This window comes from Aquarana catesbeiana, linkage group LG05 (genome assembly GCF_042186555.1).
Source record: "Aquarana catesbeiana isolate 2022-GZ linkage group LG05, ASM4218655v1, whole genome shotgun sequence".
NCBI lineage: Eukaryota > Metazoa > Chordata > Amphibia > Anura > Ranidae > Aquarana > Aquarana catesbeiana.
This window is the reverse complement of record NC_133328.1, coordinates 135,349,708-135,371,050: the sequence shown is the minus strand read 5'-3', so window position 1 is coordinate 135,371,050 and position 21,343 is coordinate 135,349,708. Positions and strand designations below refer to the sequence as shown.

General features: G+C 41.7%; 1 protein-coding gene across 2 annotated transcripts in view; it reads right to left on the bottom strand.

Moving 5' to 3' along the window:
• KCNH8 (potassium voltage-gated channel subfamily H member 8) overlaps window positions 1–21,343 on the bottom strand; it is a 1,076,212-nt gene that overhangs the window by 369,841 nt on the left and 685,028 nt on the right. For both annotated transcript variants that reach the window (XM_073630214.1, XM_073630215.1), the window contains exon 7: window positions 15,129–15,336. In XM_073630214.1, coding sequence (XP_073486315.1) covers window positions 15,129–15,336 — 208 coding nt within the window. The remainder of the gene's footprint in view (window positions 1–15,128; window positions 15,337–21,343) is intronic.

Genomic DNA, 21,343 nt, shown 5'->3' with positions numbered 1-21,343 from the left:
TCTGGTCTGGTATGGATTTTAGGGGGAACCTCACTCCAAATTTTTTTTTTTAAATGGCATGGGATCCCCCCAGAATCCATACTAGACCCTTATCCGAGCATGCAGCTGTGCAAGTTAGGAAAGGGAGGGGTAAGTAAGTGGGCACCACCCCCCTCCTGAACCATATTAGGTTACATGCCCTCAACATGGGGGATGCTTTGGGGTGGGGGGCTTTGCTCCCACCCCAAAGCACCTTGTCCCCATGTTTATGGAGACAAGGGCCTCTTCCCCACAACCCTGGGCTGTGGTTGTGGGGGTCTTTAGGCGGGGGCTTATCGGAATTTGGAAGCCCCCTTTAATAAGGGGGCCCCAAATCTCAGCCCCCCACTCCTATGTGAATTAGTATGGGGTACAATGTACCCCTACTCATTTACCAAAAACAGTGGCAAAAATAATTAAAAACACAACGTTTTTGACAATCATTTATCAAAAAAAATGTCCCCCGAAGTAGATTCAATGTCAATCACAGGGCCCTCCAGCCCTGAAGAAAGGCTCCTGCCATCTGCCTGCTCCTTTGCCTGACAGTTCTTAAATAGCTGATGTCACTGGGTGGCCCTGCCCCATGTGACATCCCTGCCCCCACGTACTCCTGGCTGGTGATGTTACAAGGAGGCAGGGCCACTTGTACTGTCAGGCGGAGGAGCAGGCAGTCGGCGGTAGCCTTCGTCAGGGCCTGAGTTTTTTTTCTTTATCCCCTTTTTCAGGATCTGGGGGTGCAGCAGGCATCATTTTTGACATTGGATCTACTTTGGGGGGACATTTTTTTAAAATTTTTTAATAAAGGAATTGGCAAAAACTGTGTGCATGTGAATTATTTATTTTTGACACTTTTTTTGGTGAATGAGTAGGACAATGTACCCTACTCATTCACATGGAGGGGCAGGATCTGTGGGCCCCCTTGTCAAAGGGGGCTTAAAGATTCTGATAAGCCCCCACCCGCAGACTCCCGCAACCACAGCCCAGGGGTGTTGGGAAGAGACCCTTGTCCCTATCAACATGGGGACAAGGTGCTTTGGGATTGGGGAGCAGAGGCCCTGCCCCAAAGCACCCTGCCATGTTGAGTGCATGAGGTCTGGTATGGTTTAGGAGGGGTGGGGCACTCGCTCATCCCCTCCCTTTCCTGACCTGCCTGGCTGCATGCTCAGATAAGGGTCTGGTATGGATCTTGGGGGGTCCCCACTCCGTTTAAAAAAAAAGTTGATGTAAAATCTATACCAGACCCAAAGGACCTGGAATGCATCGGGGAGAAGGGAGGTTCCCCATGCTGTTTTTTTTTTCATAATTTTTAATTGTTGGCATGTTTTCTTTACATTCAGCTGTCATCGGGGAATCCACTAATAGCTGATGAGTCATATGTTGTTTGGGATGTGGCGGCCAGCTTTCCAGCCCGCTCCTTCGCAACCAGCTCAATGCGATAAATTACTGCATGAAAATATATGGTAATTGCTGCATTGTCTAAATTTTACTGCAGTAGTTATTTATCAAACAACTCTTGAATTGCACTTTCAAAACTTATTTAATGCAGGAGCTACCACATTTTATTTGCCATTATTTAACTCTTAGTGAATCGACCCCATTGTAAAATATCAACACATACTGCAGTGGCTATTAGGGAAAACAAAATAAAGTATTTTGGCTTCTGCTTTGGAAAAAAATGCAAAAGAATGCAAAGCATTAAAAAAAGGATGCCAACATGTGTCAAGTCAAGTGCGATTAACGTGCATCAAAGCATGCTAATCAGTATACACATTATGTGAATCCACTGTTCACTTTGGCATCTCCAGCATTCCTGCTTTTATTGTGCACAGTTTAATTATGAGTATATACACCCATCAAATGCAGATAAAATATTTTAGCAATTATCACACTTTAGCCCTTACTATACACTAATATTTACTTTACAGTATGTGCAAGCATGTATCATCTATATGTTCTAGAATTGGATTACTTGGAAATACGTAAATTTACCTATGTGAGTGCTGAAGCAGCTCAGAATGACTCTCTTTATAGCAAGATAATACCTAATTCACACCAAGATAATAAAATGTATGTGTGCTATTTTTTTTCTGGATAGGGCAAGACAGAGTTTGAACCCTAGCCCATTTTTTTCCTGCCTGTGGCCCATTGGGGAGATTTTCCTTCACCTCCTGATACAACAGAAAGTGATAGGAAACCCTTATATAGTAAAAGGAATTTCTTAGTTCTTAGGCAGGTGCCAGTGAAACAGATGTGCCCTAACAAAGTTTTCTGCTCAGCTTTTACTCTGATGGTAACTCTAAAATTTTGGGTTCCCCATCACTCTCTGTCTTGGTGACAATGGAGACCTGGACAAATAGAAGAGTGAATCTACCAAGAAGGGACACAGACAGCAATAAAAGTCCACAGTTGTTCTCAGCCTTTCCAACTTTAACCAAGCACATAAAAAAATGGGTAATACATGACCTATAGGCCACAGTATCCTGGTTAATACTTTATTCACCTACATTTAATAAACAGGTTGTACTGTATAAACTATTGTGTACTGTAATCACTGTGCTGAAATTTAACATACAATTCCATTGTGGATTAACAAAACTTGAAATTATTGATGCCATAGTTCTAAAAATAGACTTCACAATAAATAAACTAGTACAATAAATAAAACAAAGTGCAGTACACTTGTATGCACAGATTAATAAACAGTAGGAAGACGTTCACAAGTACATCTAGAAAGTGAATGAAACAACTAAAATAAATACAGTATTTGGACAGTTACCATCTCAACACACATTACAGTACTCTGAGGAAGACATTTGTTAGCAACTTTTGTCACTGTAAACAAAAATAGAGGAATTTTAAAGATGTATGTACCATTTTAATTAGCATCAATCACTAGAATTATTATTCTTAAAGATAGGAGAAACATGATTTACTACAAATCAAAAAAATCAATAAGCATTACATCATTTTTTTAACAAATCTTTCCTATTGAAGAACCACCTAAGCAATATTAAATGTAAAACATTTTAATTGCAAAGCATCGAAACAAAACAAAAAATTTAAAAAGATTTACATTGTCTGATTACAATTATCATTAAGTGGCAAAAACAACATAGGTGTTGATGATTAAGTGAAGCAGATACTTAGGTAGGACGATTAGCAAGAAAATGTAATGCATAAAACATCACTGAATCTGTATATAAGTACATACGGTATGTGTTAATTTGTATTTTAGCTACCCCACAGCAATACAGCCACTAAGGAGCCTGGCCTTTTAGTTGTATTGCACAAACCTAATAATATACAGTGGATCTGCTATTGAAGTTATCCTTCAGTAGTAAAGACTTAAAAGAAAGCTATCACAATAGAAATATGTAGGCTTTGATTACAGACTTTTCTTTCTCAATAGGCTAAATGACCAGCTGTCATGCCAACCAAACAAATGTCTGCTGTGTCTCATTTAACTCTCATCATATCCTTGAGATATTAAATATTAAATATAGTAAACGGGTAACAGCTGTTTACATTTTTTATCACAAAGAATGCAATGCATAGCTTTTTTATACATATCATTGTACCTAAAACTGTATTGTCACTCTAACTGTTGTGCTTGGCACTTACTGCATGATATACCATCATGGCCCTAGCCACTCAACATCTCCAACGTTCATCCCTGAAGAGATGTTTTCCAAATAATGTAAGTCTTGTGTTCTGGTCAGTTCACTGTACACCTTCCAGACTGCCACCTTTGAAGATCCCAATAGCTTATTGGTTTTGGTCATACTTATATGCACACTCCTGGTATATATTGTATAATCATGTCATTTTTTAGGCTTGTTAGGTAATTTTAGGTCAATTTACCTTTTATATAAATGATCTATCATAAGATACAAGCAATGTTTAGAAAATAAACAATGGGTAAAAGATCACTAGCCAGTTGCTTGGCGGGACATAAAGGATTCAGTCATCAATTACAGTATAACATTGTGCTAAAGACAGCCTTTAAAGGCAAATATATTCTATGTTAAATTCCATTATTTTTAAGTAGTATGTGTGTTGATTTTAACTCTATGATTAATCAGCCTACGTAAATAATGTTGACATTTTATATTTGGTACACTATTATAATAAATTGCTTGCTTATGCTTTTTATTATATTGGGTGTACCTGAGCAGGCACACAGCAAAGTCTTCTGGTATCAAACTTTACACTTGATTGCTGGGAGTTGTTACATGTATTGACAATAATATTTGATACCGAAGGACTCTGCTGTTAGCCAACTCTTGCACACTCAACATTTTAGATAATCTGAGAAAGAGTTTAGATTTGCACCATAGGATTTAAGCCATGGCTGGGTTGTAAACTGCTATCAATTTCTTTTTTTATTATAGGTTTACAAATCAACAAAAACACAAAAAATTATATACATAATATTTTTTTTATTACTAATTTTTAATACTGTAGCTAAATCTAACTATAACAGCATTGAAGTGAGGAACACTGCCATTTTTAAGCTGCAGTGGTATCTTCAAGCTGCAGGTTAATTCTTTGTGAATGAAGTCCCTATGTTTTAACACAAAGCAGCAAAACTGGCATGTCATCTTTTTTACTGTACTTAGGCAACATTACATCTCAACACCTGAGCAGTGAAAGAAATTCATAAAAACAATTTAACCTTCTTTTTCAACTTGGTAGAAATCTTAAGATTGATAATGAGCAAATCTAAAGCTTATCAGAGTAGATTATCAAGGTTCTTAAACTTTTATCACTCGATGGGTATGAAAGACCAATATAAAATAGACCAGCATTTATCATTTTGAGTAACATAAAAAATATACTGACACAATGGGGGTCATTTACTATAGCACCAAAAAATTATCCTGCAGTACCAAAAAATAACTCTCAAAAAAGACCAGAAAGACTCCAACTCTCAGAAAGTCAGCGCTAATGCAAATGGAAAGCAGCGCTATTGCGGCAATAATGCCTGTCAGATGACATATGCTGGAATAGTGGAATTCAACGGGGCTCGAACCTGCAAAATCCAAAGTTCTCACTGAAGGCTTATATGCAAGTTCTTTGCCATAATAAGTGTTTGGAGACCCGGGTCCTGCCCCAGGGCACATGTATCAATGCGTTTTTTCGGGAGCAGTGATTTTAATAATGCTTAGAGTGAAACAATAAAAATGTAATATTCCTTTAAATTTCGTACCTGGGGGGTGTCATAGTATGCCTGTAAAGGGGAGCATGTTTCCATTTTTAGAACAGTTTGACAGCAAAATTACATTTCAAAGGAAAAAAAGTCATTTAAAAGTACTTGTGGCTATTAATGAATTGCCAGTCCAACAATACACATAAAAATTCAATGATAAAAACGGCATGGGAATTCCCCACAGGGGAACCCCGAACAAAAATGTAAAAAAAAATGGCGTGGGGGTCCCCCTAAATTCCATACCAGGCCCTACAGGTCTAGTATGGATATTAAGGGGCACCCCGGCCAAAATTTTTTTAAAAATGGCGTGGGGCCCCCCTCAAAATCTATACCAGACCCTTCAGGTCTGGTATGGATTTTAAGGTGAACCCTGTGCCAAAATAAAAAAAAATGGTGTGGGGTACCCCCAAAAATCCATACCAGACCCTTATCTGAGCACGCAACCTGGCAGGTCGCAGGAAAAGAGGGGGGACGGGAGCGCGCCCCCCTCCTGATCCGTACCAGGCCACATGCCCTCAACATTGGGAAGGTGCTTTGGAGTAGCCCCCTAAAACACCCAAAACATCATCATGGGGACAAGGGCCTCATCCCCACAACCCTTGCCCGGTGGTTGTGGGGGTCTGTGGGTGGGGGGCTTATCAGAATCTGGAAGCCCCCTTTTGAAACGCCACGGAGGAAGGTGCCAGATGAGAACACCGGAGGAAGAACCAGAAGAACCAGAAGAAGAAGATGGAGGAAGAAACCAAAGGAAGATAGAAGATAGAAGATAGAAAAAAGAAGAAGCATTTAAATAAAGGAATTGTCTAAAACTGTCTCTTGTCATTTTTAACATTTTTGAAACTTTTTTTGTGAAATGGTAGGGGTACTTTTGTACCCCCTTACCATTTCACACAGGGGGGGAGGGCCGGGATCTGGGGGTCCCCTTGTTAAAGGGGGCTTCCAGATTCTGATAAGCCCCCCGCCCGCAGACCCCCACAACCACCGGGCAAGGGTTGTGGGGATGAGGCCCTTGTCCCCATCAACATGGGGTTGTTGACAGCAAAATGACATTTCAAAGGAAAAAATAGTATTCGCAACTGTGTTAGCCCTTGGCTATGTGCATCAAATCTCCAACTACAGGACAAAGATCAAAGTCCATTTTCATCCACATAAACAAAGTCACAGTTTTCTAAGCATATGTACCCGTGCAGTGTAAACCCTAAAATTTGAAATGTCCAAATCCCTGGGCATGATTAGTGCTAATAAACATTAACATCAGTCCCTGGCTGCAATGAGCTTCCACTCTAAAGTCCAAAATAAACTTTCTTACATTAGAACCTATTTCAACAGAAGACAAATATTGTGCCAGCATGTCTTTGGATTGTGGTGAGAAACCCACACAGGGAGAACATATAAACTTCAACACAAGTATTAGCATGTTGGGGAATTGAACCAACATCCCAGGTGCTGCTAGACAGAACTGCTACCCACTTAGGCACCAGGCAGCCCCACACATGTTCTCTGCATCTCTGTGGTGTGAACCAGCCCTAAGTCCATAGCCATGCTCAGTGTCACAAGCAATATACAATATATTGGCCTAAGTATTAGGACACCTGCCTTTAAACGCACATGAACTGTAATGGCATCCTAGTATTAGTATTGGGTTCAAACCTCATTTGGCCCACCCTTTGCAGCTATAACAGCTTCAACTCTTCTTGTCCACAAGGTTTAGGAGTGTGTCTATGGGAATGTTTGACCATTCTTCCAAGTGCATTTGTGAGGTCAGGCACTGATGTTGGACGAAAAGGCCTGACCTACAGTCTCCTCTCTAATTCATCCCCAAGGTGTTCTGTTGTGTTGAGGTCAGGACTCTGTCCAGGCCAGTCACGTTCCTCCACCCCAAAATCCCTCATCCATGTCTTTATGGACCTTGCTTTGTGCACTGGTCCAAATGATTTGGTGGAGGGGGGATTATGATGTGGGGTTGTTTTTCAGGGGTTGGGCTTGACCTCTTAGTTCCAGTTAGGGGAACTCTTAAGGCATCAGCATACCAAGACATTTTGGACAATTTCATGCTGCCAACTTTGTGGGAACAGTTTGGGGAAAGCCCTTTCCTGTTCCAACATGACTGCACACCAGTGCACAAGGCAAGGTCCATAAAGACATGGATGAGCAAGTTTGGGTTGGAGAAACTTGACTGGCCTCAACCCGATAGAACACCCTTTGGCTGAGTAGAGACTGCGAGCCAGGCCTTCTCATCCATCAGTGCCTGGCCTCACAAATGCCTCTTCTGGAAGAATGATCAAACATTCCCATAGGCACAATAAACCTTGTGGACAGCCATCCCGGAAGCTGTTCTAGCTGCAAAGGGTGGGCCAAATCAAATTTTAACCCTACGGACTAAGACTGGGCTGCCATTAAAGTTTATGTGTGTGTAAAGGCAGGCGTCCCAATACTTTTGGCTTACAATAGTGGTGTAACCCTCCTACACATAAATACTACATTTAGACATAGTTATAGGACCTGGGAGATGAGACAACTTCTCTACATGAAGCAACACGGTTGGGATTTGAACCCAGACCCTCAAGGATACTAAGCAGAAGTTCTAACCTCTAAGCCATGGAGCTGCCACGTTTGAGAACCACCTACACATAACTACACATAAATACTGCATTTCTTTGGACATACAGGTGATGGAATTACATTACTCAGGAGTTATTCTTCTTGGTTTATTCTGTGATATTTGGTGTTTTTTTTGTGGGTGAGAGTAGAATATTACCCTCAAATTTTTGGGAATTACATGATTTCTGATGTTGGTACACATATCACATTTTTTGGGCTCAAATTATGAATATTTGGAAATAATAAAAAGCACAAAAAATTGTGATTCATTTTAAATTTGCATCAGCAATGATATTGTTTGTGGAGTGTAAAGACACCTGTGTGAGTTTGGGTAAAGATGGTTGTGAGATGGAGAGTAACAAGTGAAACAAGTGAAAGTGACAGAGAAAAATATATTTTACCAAAACATCAAAACATTCCACATTCTAGTATTCTTAAAAACAAAATATTTTAAGTAGAAGCAACAATGTTGCAAAGGAAAATTTATTTCACAGAAAAAGGAAAATTTATTATCAAATACTTACCGTAATTTTCCTTTCCTGATGGACTCCATGGCAGCCTACGTGTGGGTTAACCCCGCCTCCTCTCCAATGCTATAGGACCCAATTCCCATAAATGAGTGCTCACCACTAGCTACTGCGTTCCGTAACTAGCCTACTCGTTGACCAATGGGTGGGAACTCCGTCTGCCATGGAGTCCATCAGGAAAGGAAAATTACGGTAAGTATTTGATAATAAATCTTCCTTTTTCCTGACAGACTCCATGGCAGCCTACGTGTGGGAAATAACTAGCCAACCACACGGGTGGGTATGCATGATCAAAACATAAATTTTAATTTGTCCTATCGGTCGATAGGATTTGTAACCCAAAGTTTACGGAGGATAGAGAGGCAGGCTCTATACAATAATGCAACATGAAGGTATTAATAGAAGCCCATGAAGCTGCCTTGCAGATGGTATCTGGAGCCACATGTCGAGCCGCTGCCCACGAGGCTGCCATTCCTCTGGTGGAATGGGCTGTCACCGCCTTTGGAGGAGCCAAGCCCTTAGCCCTATATGCCTGTTGTATGGTCTGTACGATCCAGGACGCGATAGTCCTGGTTGAGGCTTTCTTCCCTATATTGCTGCCTGAGTGAAGCACGAAGAGATGACTAGAACGTCTAAAGGGAGAAGTAACTTTGAGATATTCTTTAATAGCTTCACCCACATCTAGAGGGTGATTCTCAGTGGACCCTGGGGTCCTAAATGTAGGTAAAACGATCTCTTGATTGACGTGGAATACTGAAGACACTTTTGGGTTGGAACCCAGCATAGGAATTAGGACTACCCGGTCCGGGAAAAACGTTAGGAAGGGTTCTTCGTGACCAAGTGATGCAATTTCAGAGACCCTTTTGGCTGAGGTAATGGCCACTAAGAAGGCCACCTTTGCTGAAAAGACCTTGATAGGGAGCGGGGAGGGCCCCGAAGTACTGAGTCCAGAGATCGAGTCAAGGACTAATGGAAGGTCCCATTTGGGGAACCTAGGCTTTCTCTGGGGCTTGAGTCTCGATGCGCCTCGGAAAAATTGTCTAACCAGAGGATGAACTGCCCATGAAGTGCCGGAGAAGGCCGAAAGTGCCGAAACTTGGACTCTCAGAGAGCTGACAGATAGATTTAAATCTAGGCCCGTTTGGAGGAAACTGAGAACGTCCTGGACTTCTGGATGTCTAAAAGACCTGCCCTGAGGAGAGCAGAACTCCACGAATTTGGACCAGATCCTTCCATAGACTTTATTTGTACTGGATCTTCTCGAGCTCATGAGAGTGGATATTACTTCTGAGGCACAACCTAGGGATTCCAGCCTCTCCCTCTCAAGAACCAGACCATCAGTCTCAGCACCGCAGGACAAGGGTGCAGGACTGACCCTTGAGAAAGAAGGTCCGGTCTGAGAGGGAGAGGCACTGGGTCCCGACAGCTGAGCTGGACCAGGAGAGGGAACCAGGGCCTGTTCGGCCAGTAGGGAGCTATTGTCACCACTTCCACTGGCTCCGCTCGGAGCCTCTGCAGGAATCTCAGCATAACTGGCAGTGGCGGAAAGGCGTATGCCCGCTTGAACCTCCACTGATCCGTCAAGGCATCTGTCCCGATGGCTTGACTGCAGAGCCCCCGGGTGTAGAACTTCTTCAGCTTGCGATTGCAGGGGGAAGCAAACAGATCTACTTCGGGATCGGTCTTTAGTGACAAGATCCACCTGAACGTCTCTATGTGGAGAGACCACTCGTTGTTGTCCAACTCGGTCCGTGACAGGAAGTCTGCTTGAGTGTTTTGGACGCCTGGGACAAAGACTGCCGAGATGTTGGCAAGGTATTTCTGCGCCCACGATAGGATGGGCTCGACTTCCCGAAGGAGTGTGGGACTCCGAGTACCCCCTTGCCTCTTCACATATGATACTGCTGTGGTGTTGTCCATTCTCAACAGCACTGACTCCCCCATCAGGAGATGAGAGAAGAACTGTAGGGCACACCAGGCCGCACGAAGTTCCAAGACATTCGACCCTGGGTTGGGGAGACATGTTTCCCACTTGCCTTGGGCCAGGTTCGACCCACAAAGGGCTCCCCAACCGGTACCGCTGGCATCGGTCGTGACCATCACCCAGGAGATGGGAGCGATGGAGTGGCAAGTCAGGAGGTTCTTGCGCTGAAGCCACCAGAAGAGGCTGTTTCTCATTGTAGATGTTATGCGGATGACCTGATTCTTGTCCCGTGACTTCCATTGCCGTAGGAGGCCTGACTGGAAGGGACGCAATCTCCATAAGGCCCATTTGACCATGGGAGTCGTAGAAACCATCGTGCCAACGACTTTCAGGCACTGAGAGGCTTTCATTTGCCGTGCATGTAGAGCCCGGGAGACTCTGTCTCGAACTGTAGGAATTTTCTGTAGTGGAAGGGAGATAGTGTTTGCCACTGTATCGAACTGGGCTCCCAGATATATTAGACGCTGAGTTGGGCTCAGTTGACTCTTTTCTATGTTTAGGAGCCACCCGAAGTTGGACAGAGTGGAGATTACTTGATCCCGGTGGACCAGCAACTGCTCCCTGCTCTGGGACAGCACCAGCAGGTCGTCCAGGTAGTGGTAAAGACGTACCCCTTTGGATCTTATTAGTGCCACCGTAGCTAGGAGGACCTTTGAAAAGACCCGGGGGGACGTTGTCAGCCCGAAGGGGAGGCAAATAAATTGAAGATGATCTGACCCAATGTGAAAGCGGAGGTATTTGTGAAATTCTTTTTCCACTGGAACGTGGAAATAAGCGTCCTTCAGGTCGATTGATATCATCCAGTCGCCTGGTTGTATGGCTCTCTGAATGGTCACCAAGGTTTCCATCTTGAACCTTCCATTCTCTATGAATCCGTTGAGATATGTGAGGTCTATGACTGGGCGCCAAGAGCCCCCCTTTTTTTGAACTAGGAAGAGAGGGGAGTATATCCCCTGAAACCATTCGTCCTGTGGTACATGTACTACTGCTCCTTGAATTTTCAGGAGGTCCACATAGGACAGCAAAATTTGTTTCTGATCCTCTGCCCGAGGGAGAAGAGTGGAGATGAACCTTGGGTGCGGAGTCCTGGAAAAGGCCCAACTGTGGCCTGACGAGACCGTCCTTATGACCCAGAAGTCTGAGATCGAGGCCACCCAGACGTGCCGGAAGAGGAGCAGACGAGCCCCCACCCGGCCCGCCTGGGCGGGCGTAACCTCAAAAAGATTTAGCCTGATCACGAGCACTGGACGTTTGATTTTTAACGGGTTTGCGGAAGGATGACTGCCCTCTGCTCCAATTCTTCCTAAAGTCCCGGCCAGGCTTGTAGGAGCGTGCTTCCCTGGAGCGCTCCGGACTTCGTCTTCTGAACTGGGGCTTCTTTCGACCCAGCATGCGCCTGTCCTGGGGAAGAAAACCCGATTTGCCACCTGTGGCTCGCGTAATGGCATCGTCAAGCTTATTGCCAAACTGTGAGGACCCCTCAAACGGGATTTTACACCACGCTTGCTTAGAACCAGGGTCCGCAAGCCAGGGACGCAACCAGAGGGCTCTCTTGGCCGTAACTGAGGACAGCATAATACGAGCCAGAAGGCGGATCAGGTCAATGGACGCCTCCCCCAGGAAGACCGCTGCAAGCTTCAGCTCTGCGGCTGCTGAACTTCCAGCCAGTTCTTCTGACACGCCTTTAAGGAAGGCTTCCACGTTCTCCGTCCAGGCCTCCATGGCCTTAGACATGGCCGCTAATGCCAGGGCTGGTTTACAGGCCATACCCGCGAGCCCATAGATTCTTTTTAGATCTAGGTCTATCTTCCTCTCGAGCCCATCTTTAAAAGATACTGCGTCTTCTAGAGGAAGAGTCACATGTTTGGCCAGACGCATAAGAGCTGCGTCCACAAGAGGAGTATTCTCCAAATTCTTTACTTCTTCTGACTTGAAGGGGTACAATCTGGAGGTTTTATTAGACATGGAGGATTTTTTCTCTGTTTTACTCCATTCTTCCTCAATGATTTCCTTTAGCTCTGGAAGGAGCGGAAAGTTTGCGCGTTTTCTCCCCAGGTGCTTGAAGAATTTTTTCTGCTTGGCTGGGGGAGTGGAAGGGTCTTCCCACTTCAAGGCTTCCTTGATTGCTTTGATTAAAGGGGAAACCATCGCGAAGTCGAACCCTCCAATGACCTCCTCATTAATAGACTCATCCTCTGAGGAGTCAGGAGAGGTAATATAGGGCTGCGAAGTACCCGGATCATCGCGGGCCTCTTCCGCCGGCGGGCCAGACGCGGTGGTAGACTGGCTCAATGTGCAAGGTGCTTCCCTCTCCATTAGGGATTGCTGTACCACTCGTTTCACAAGAGACTCTAAACGCTGGTTTTCCGTCTCTTTTTCCCCAACCGCACGGGCAAAACAACGGTCACATAAGGACTTGCCCTCCGGAACTCGTGTCCTACATCCCCAGCAGGCTCTGTGGTCTGAGCGGCTGTCATGGCGGTGGGAGCGGTGTCTTGAGGAGGAACGAGAGCGTCTCCTCTGGTGGGATCCGGACTGTGAGTCTCGTCTGGATGAAGATGAATTGTATTGTGGCTTGGCAAGGTCATTGGCATTCTGGACCGCATTTAGCAAGTCCGACCTAGAAGGGCTGGGAAGAGAAAAAATAGGGGAAGGGGAGAGAAGAAAGGCAGAACATGGTATCAGCACGACAATAATGTGCATAAATCTCATCCCCTCCCCTCACGAGCACATACCTTGTGCGTGAGGGCTGGCCACTTAAAGGCGGTGAATTGTTCATAACCAGGGACACGAAATGTCACTTTAATAGTCTGCAGGGATAATGGTCTAAGAAAACCTAGGCATCAAATATGAAAAGGTTTTAGAGAAAAGAAAAAACTCTGCTTGCCTCATTTTTTTTTTTTTTTTTTAATATGCACAAAGCATGTACCAATGTATATTCAAGGCAAAGGAAAAACAACTTCCAGCCGCATAAGTATATATATTTAGATAAACATATATAATGATAAAAGAACATTTTCCATTATTTTGCTCTTTTTTTTTTGCAGAGGTTTCCACCACTCACCTGGAGACCAGCAGGGATCCGCTCCTCCTTTCCCTACCAAGGGAGATCCCAACTCAACAGGACAGGAGGGCGGAATTTAAATTCCCCGCCCGTGACATCATTATCCCCTACTGCGCACGCGCAAAGGGGAACCGCCGTACGGCGCCTGCGCGGACGACGAACGAGCCGCCGTACTGCGCATGCGCGAGCCAAACCTCGCTCTCAGGGTGGCTACAGCGCAGGTGCCAGCGGCGGAGACTGCCGCAACCCGGAAGTGCCGTGGCGGGCTGGAACGCACGCGAACCAGCCGCCATGAGGGGGATAGGACACACTGGACCACCAGGGAAAATACAGACAACACATAGAAATACTGCCATGGAGTATGAGAAAACAGCCACAGACCTTGCCAGCCGTTGATGAGAACTGTCCGCCGGGCATACAGAGGCGACCACCCATCCACCAAGGGGGAACATTCAAGCCTCTTTAAGCTACTCGCCCGCTCATAGCTGGGCTTTTTGAGCTGCACCGCACAGGTATGCCAATCTTGGATTCAATCAATCTTGATGCGAACAGCATGTGTAGGTCCATAGAGGAGGACAAAAAAGGAACGCAGTAGCTAGTGGTGAGCACTCATTTATGGGAATGGGGTCCTATAGCATTGGAGAGGAGGCGGGGTTAACCCACACGTAGGCTGCCATGGAGTCTGTCAGGAAAGATACATTTCATCTCAACATTAAAAGGTTTTTTGTGAAAGTTAGAATTGTTCCATTAGAATCAATGGCTAATACTTGATTTGGACTAAAATAGAGCAGATTTTCACTTCAAAAAACTGCTCTCTAATTAGCTCTCATTTTGGTATTTACTATAGCGCTGGATAAAAAAGACACTTGAGTTAAAATGAGAGTTATTTTCAGGTCTGAGCATGCTCAGTTGTGTTGGCACCTAGTTGTCCAAAACGGGAATTTTTCAGTTCTCAGACTTTTAAAGATATTTCAGTGTAGAAATCACTTTTTCTCACAATTTAAAAGCAGATTATCTTTAAATAATATACCGCATATTTCAGTACTATTTAGGCAATTATATCATGCTCTAAACATTATTTCCATGTGCAATTCTCCAGGTTTTAGCAGAGTAAGGGTTTGGGCGCTATTTGGTTTCAGGGAACTATAGTAAATTCGATTTTGGGAGTATTTTCTCACCAGCGCTATAGTGAATACCGTTTTAGCGCTAATTACCGCTAATTAGCACTAATTTGCGGCAATTAGTGCTAATTAGCACAGCAGCTCTATAGTAAATGACCCCCAATACTTCCTAAAGCGGAACTGTTGTCAGAAAATTAAGTCCTGTTAGATCACTTCAGGTTGACTCCTTTTGCAGGTATAGCTATGGAAAACATTAAAAAGTGCCTATAATATTTAAAATCCAATAATACACCATCTCACCCTGCTCTGTACATGCTCAGGTGCTCTATATATGTCTGCACTGTGCTAAAATGTAGAGGCCAATTTGCTGACAGCCTAAAGACTTACTGCTGTTTAGGATCCCTGGGCTTCATCAAAATGGCAGCCTCCAACAAAAAGAAACAGTAGCATTGCTGGAGACAATTTACAGCACACACTAATTTTGGTAGCATAATTATTAATGTGGAATGTATGTTTCCTGCTAGAGAACATTATTTTTTTATCAAGTTGGTATGGGTAAAGTTTCGTATTAATAATAGAGTAAGTATAACATAAATTGCCTTACCTATATCCCAAGTAAGGGGATTATTTTCTTCCATTTCCATCCTCCCAATGACATACCAAATGCAAGCCATCCAGTGGGCCAAAAGGGCAAACATGGACATTAATAAAGTAAGTACTATAGTGCTATGTTGAGAATAACGATCCAACTTCTGAAGAAGGCGTAAAAGTCGTAACAATCTGATAGTTTTCAAAAGATGAACAAGTGAAACCTATAGAGCAATCACAGTAATGATGTTACTACATGTTCATTTATTGCAACATTCTTCATTGTTCACTATCCATTGTAATAAAACAAAAGAAATCATAATTTAGAAAAAAAGGGAGTGGTTTCTTCAATAATAAATGGAATATTCAGTCAGCCTTATATAATTTACAGAGAAACATTATTTCATATCCCTGAACCACCTTTTTACATAAAGTATGCACACACATTTAGCATGTTGGAGGTAAAATAAACATAAACAAATTGAAATAATAATTAAAAATTTAATCTAGAAGAAGCAATGCAGGAGGAATAAATAAAAAAACTAGAAATACATACTGTTAATATTTTTTTGCTACATAAAATACATTTCTAATTGTACTTTGTCAGTGATACTGTTTTGAGTACATAATTTTAATATACATTATATCATATATTATTGGTATTGTATGTTAGGTACTGTTTTTTTGTTTTAATTTGTACATACCGGGTATGGCAACATTAACAAGAGAATAACATGATGGCTTGGAAGCAATACTATGAAGTGATAGGAATTTTCAGACAGGAAACACTGAATAATAATGATGACAAAACAGGACATGAATGGAACTTTCTATAGTGTCGGTATAATGCTATTAAATGATAGCATACATACCAATCAATACCTATTTATCTTTATTTAGCTTTGTTTAGAACATTTTTTAAGTACAATCTGACTTTAGTATACTGAAACTGTTTTTTTTTTACCTGAAATGTTTTGTTGTTTGCTTTATATTTAAAGGTTCACCCAATCTAGCCAGTAAGCATCCGATAAGTTTCAAATGAGGTAATAGGAAACAATAACAAGAGGAAACGGGTAACAATAAGCACAATTAATTTTACTGGATGGAGATTTCTTTTTAAAAGCTGTCAATTGAAAAAAAAATATGAAGCTTTTTGGTGAAGTTACCTTTATTTAAAGTGTATATAATATTTATATTTGTATCTGCAATGTTAAAGTCTAATTTAGGACTAGCCATAAAGTAATTTTATACACATTTTTTTTTTTTATGTCGAGACTTGAGAAAGTTGATAGTCTAGTTTTGTGGTGTTGAAAGACTTAGTACTTTTCCCTGTAGAGCTTTTGGTGATTAAAATATACCAAATCACACAGTGACCAAAAATGTCCTTTACCTATAACCTATTGCTGCCTGGCATTAAAACGTCAAATTATTCCTACATGAACTATAACACTTAACCCCTAAAATTGACCCTTACATGAACAGCAAGCCTAACATTTTAGCATAACTTTAACTCTTACCATTACAAATTAAAATGTATGTAAACGCATGTTACCCTTAAAAGTTACATTTACCAATAAACCTGCTCCTAAACGCATAACATATTTCTTAATCTGCTGTACCATAAACTCCTAAACCTTGACCCCAGCACTAGCCTTCGCACTTTACTCTAAGCCCATCCTTAACACTAAAGTATCCCTTAGAGAAGCATACTCACCAATGCCAAGATCTTAGTGAACCACTTTTCTAATTGCTGATTGATTCAAATGTATACGTAGTGTATTTATATATATATATAGTGTTCACATTATTGCACTGAATCAAGAGAGTGACAAATGGACTGATTATGGAAACAACTGAAGCTGATAAAAAAGAAAAAAAAAAAAGAAAGGGACGAATAATTGACCTGAAAACTGCTTAATCCCACCCCTGGTGTAAAATGCAGATGTTTTTTAGAACCAAAAGGCCCTTTAATTTAAAGTGGAGAGGTAAAGACTAACATTTGGCATTCATTCCTTGGTGCATACCAGGTTGTCCTTTTGTGGGCATATGCCAACGTCATTGATAGAAGGCAGCATGGAAAGCATTGTTAAAAAAAAAAGAAAAAAAAAAGAAAAGAAACTGTTTCAAAATGTATTGGATTTAAAATGGTATGTAAAAAGTTTTACAAAACCAGTTTACATTTGTGTGACTTAAATGGCAAAGTTTTGTATTTTTAGGGTGTTCTGGCAAAATCCAAACTGACACTTTGAAAAAAGGTTTAAAAATTAGAAAAACAATATTTTTATTTAATGTTTAAGCTTTAGAATAGGCTTATATTATTATTTAATGATTTCTTTCTTTGTGGCAAGTTAAAGTTCTTTTTGTTAATGTTAATAATTGTGTAAATAAAGGAGTTATAATTATTACAAACATATACGACCTAGAATGTTTTTCCTAAGTCTTATAAAAATAGTTTTTCAAAATATTTAATCAGCTTATGGAATTCAAATGAAAAGAAATATCCACACATAGCCAATTATTATTTGTACAAAAAAGAACACAGATTCTTTGCTTTCCGTGTTTTTTTTTTAAATATGTGTGTATTAATTTATGGTTTGCTCTATCTTTGACAGCTTAATGACTGTCTTGTTGGCATATAATTTAAATGATAAAGGCAATAGAAAAATAATCTTCAGTTAGAAATGTTTCTGTATATATGTTTTATATGAGTTGCAATTTTTCTACATCTCTGAGCCTGTCTGTTAGGCAATTCTACTGAAATTTTGCACTTTAACCGGTTCAATACCGGGCAATTTCACCCCCTTCCTTCCCAGGCCAATTTTTAGTTTTCAGCGCTGTCGCATTTTAAACGTCAATTGCGCGGTCGTGCGACGTTGTACCCAAAAGAAATTGACGTCCTTTTTTTCACCACAAATAGAGCTTTTTTTTGGTGGCATTTGATCGCCTCTGCGGTTTTTATTTTTTTGCGCTATAAACAAAAGAAGAGCGACAATTTTGAAAAAAACACAATATTTTTTACTTTTTGCTATAATAAATATCCCAATTTTTTTTTTTAAAAACACATTTTTTCCTCAGTTTTGGCCGATACGTATTCTTCTACATATTTTTGGTAAAAAAAAATCGCAATAACCGTATATTGATTGGTTTGCGCAAAAGTTATAGCGTCTACAAAATACAGGATAGATTTATGGCATTTTTAAAAAAAAATTTTTTTTTTATTTTTTTTAGCGGCGATCGCGATTTTTTTTGGTGACTGCGACATTATGGTGGACACATCGGACACTTTTGACACATTTTTGGGACCAATCACATTTATACAGCGATCAATGCTATAAAATTGCATTGATTACTGTGTAAATGTGACAGGCAGTGAAGGGGTTAACCACTAGGGGGCGGGGAGGGGTTAATATGTTTCCTAGGGAATGATTCTAACTGAAAGGGGAGGGGACGCACTAGGGGAGGAGACCGATCAGTGTTCCTCCGTTTTGGGAACACAGATCGCTCTCCTCAGAGCTGACAGGCTGTGGATCTGTGTGTTTACACACACAGATCCACATGCCGGCCCGGTTAACGGGCAATCGCGGGTGCCCGGCGGACATCGCGGCCGCCGGGCACATGCACCGGGTCCCGAGGAACGCGGCGGGTGTGCGCGCGCACTCCCGGCGGCGCGCGCGCGCCCCCTAGACGACCGGGAATCCCAGGACGTCATATGACGTCCACCCAGGATGGGAGATCCCATCTGTGGACGTCATATGACTATGGGCGGGTAGGGAAGTGGTTAATTTATCAGGTGAGTATGGCTTAATTAACCGAGTTACAGAATCAAAATTTATGGCATGGAGGATTGCTGATTTGTGTAAACTTCATATGTATTAGCTATTAAAGGTATTAGCTATTAAATTAATGGTGTTATTTCCCTTGCATGCTATTAAATTAATGGTGTTATTTCCCTTGCATATGTCTTCTGTGTGACATGATGGTTTAGAACCTTTTTTTTTGCTATTTACTGTATATTGTGTGTATGTAACAATCAGTGAGACCCCCTAATTTTAAACTAAGTGCTAAGTGCAAAATTTTAAATACCAAACACTGTGCATAAAATATATAAAAAATATTGCAGCTGCTGTACACTCTCAGTGGATTCACTTCACTTTACAAAAAGTTGATATATATGTATATATAGTGCAGCGCTACTGACGTGATAACTCTAATATCAAACCTTGTGCAAATTATATTCGTAAATTCAATAGTACAATTATCACAATCTCCCACATCATAAAGTCCTTTTTAAAAAAAAAATATATGAAAATTCTTGATTGCTGTGAGTATCCATGAATATCATTCACCAGCGTGCTTCTCTCTTTAAACACTACTTAGTTGTGCACACCTCTACCAGCTTTTATACCTGCTCACCTGAACAATGAGTCAGGCAAACTCAAATATAGATCTTTTACTCTCACTCCTCAACAATCTCTCCCATCCATGGTGGACCAGCTGTTCACCTTCAGCCCTTTGCTGTTTCAACAACTTCCAGTGTGATTCTCATGGGTAAAGAGTAGATCTCTCTTATAAATAACCTTGCTCCTTAGACTCTCCTCCACTCCTGGGCTATCGCTGTCAGTGTCATGCAATCACAGACACAGGAAACATAGTGCTCTCTGTTTTAAAATGTATTAAATAACCCCACTAAAAAGGACACTTAAAAGATAATAAGCAAAACTCACATGTGTATAATATTATAGCGTCCGCTCGCTCACCATCATGGCTGCGTGACATCACGGGCTCCTTCCCACTGGAAGTTGTTGACACAGCAAAGGGCTGAAGGTGAACAGCTGATCCACTGTGGATGGGAGAGATCATTGAGGAGTGAGAGTAAAAGATCTATATTTGAGTCTGCCTGACTCATTGTTGAGGTGAACAGGTATAACAGCTGGTGGAGGTGTGTACAACTACGTGTTTAAAGAGAAGAACAGTGGTGAATGATATTCACAGATACTCACAGCAATCAAGAATTTTAATATATATTTATAATAAGGACTTTATGTTGTGGGAGATTGTGTTGATTGTACTGTTGAATTTACGAATATAATTTGCACAAGGTTTGATATTAGAGTTATCATGTCAGTAGCGCTGCACTGTATACACACATATATATATATATATATATATACTGTATATGTCCCAACTGAACAACTCACGCTCCACTATTTATCATGGTGATGACTGTCACTGGGACTGAAAGAAACAAAATCTTCCAATAAGGACACTTGTGTGGGGGGCAACTGTCTAACTGTCTAAGGGGTATTTCCTTTACTCTTCCTTTACTTCTTTCTTCTTGTTGTGTCTACAAGAAAAAAGAAATCTCCCCAATGGGAAACAGGTCTTAAAATGCCTTTTAACCAATCCACAATCCATCCAAAATATTTTTAATAAGTTTTGGTTTTAGATACACTTTAAATGCTGTAAAAAAGTTTAAAAGAATGGCAAGTCTTCAGTTTTAGGGCAGAGCTTCGTGGTGTAGAGCTGTCTTTCCCTCAAAAAATGTTATGCAATAGAGTTTACAACTGTGAAAAAAGCTCATGAAAACATTAAAACAATACTGTAATGGGGCGTACACATGGTCGGACTTTTCGTCTACAAAAGTCCAACGGACGCCGATGGACTAAAGCTGGCTGGTAATCCGATCGTGTGTGGGCTTCTCCGGACTTTCAGCAGACTTTTTCAGCCTCAAATCCGACGGACTTTAGATTTGAAACATGCTTCAAATCTTTACGTCGTAACTACGACGGACCCCGAAATCCGCTCGTCTGTGTTCTAGTCCGACGGACAAAAACCCACGCTAGGGCAGCTATTGGCTACTGGCTATGAACTTCCTTATTTTAGTCCGGTGTACGTCATCACGTACGAATCCGTCGGACTTTTGTGTGGTCGTGTGTAGGCAAGTCAGTTCATTAGAAAGTCTGCTGCAAGTCCGCCGAAAGTCCGCCGGAAGTCTGTCGGACAGGCTGTCGGACTTTTGTAGACGAAAAGTCCGACCGTGTGTACGCCCCATAAGACATTCAACTGTTTATCTATGCTTATCAAAAAAAATTAGCGTACCATGAAAACATACCCCATTTATCTCTGTTTTTTTGTCAAGCATTAAAAGCAAGCATTAAAAAAAACTTTATTCCATAATGTTTTCATGAAGGGGTCTGTAGGTAATGCAGAATGTGCGTTAAAATTAATTGA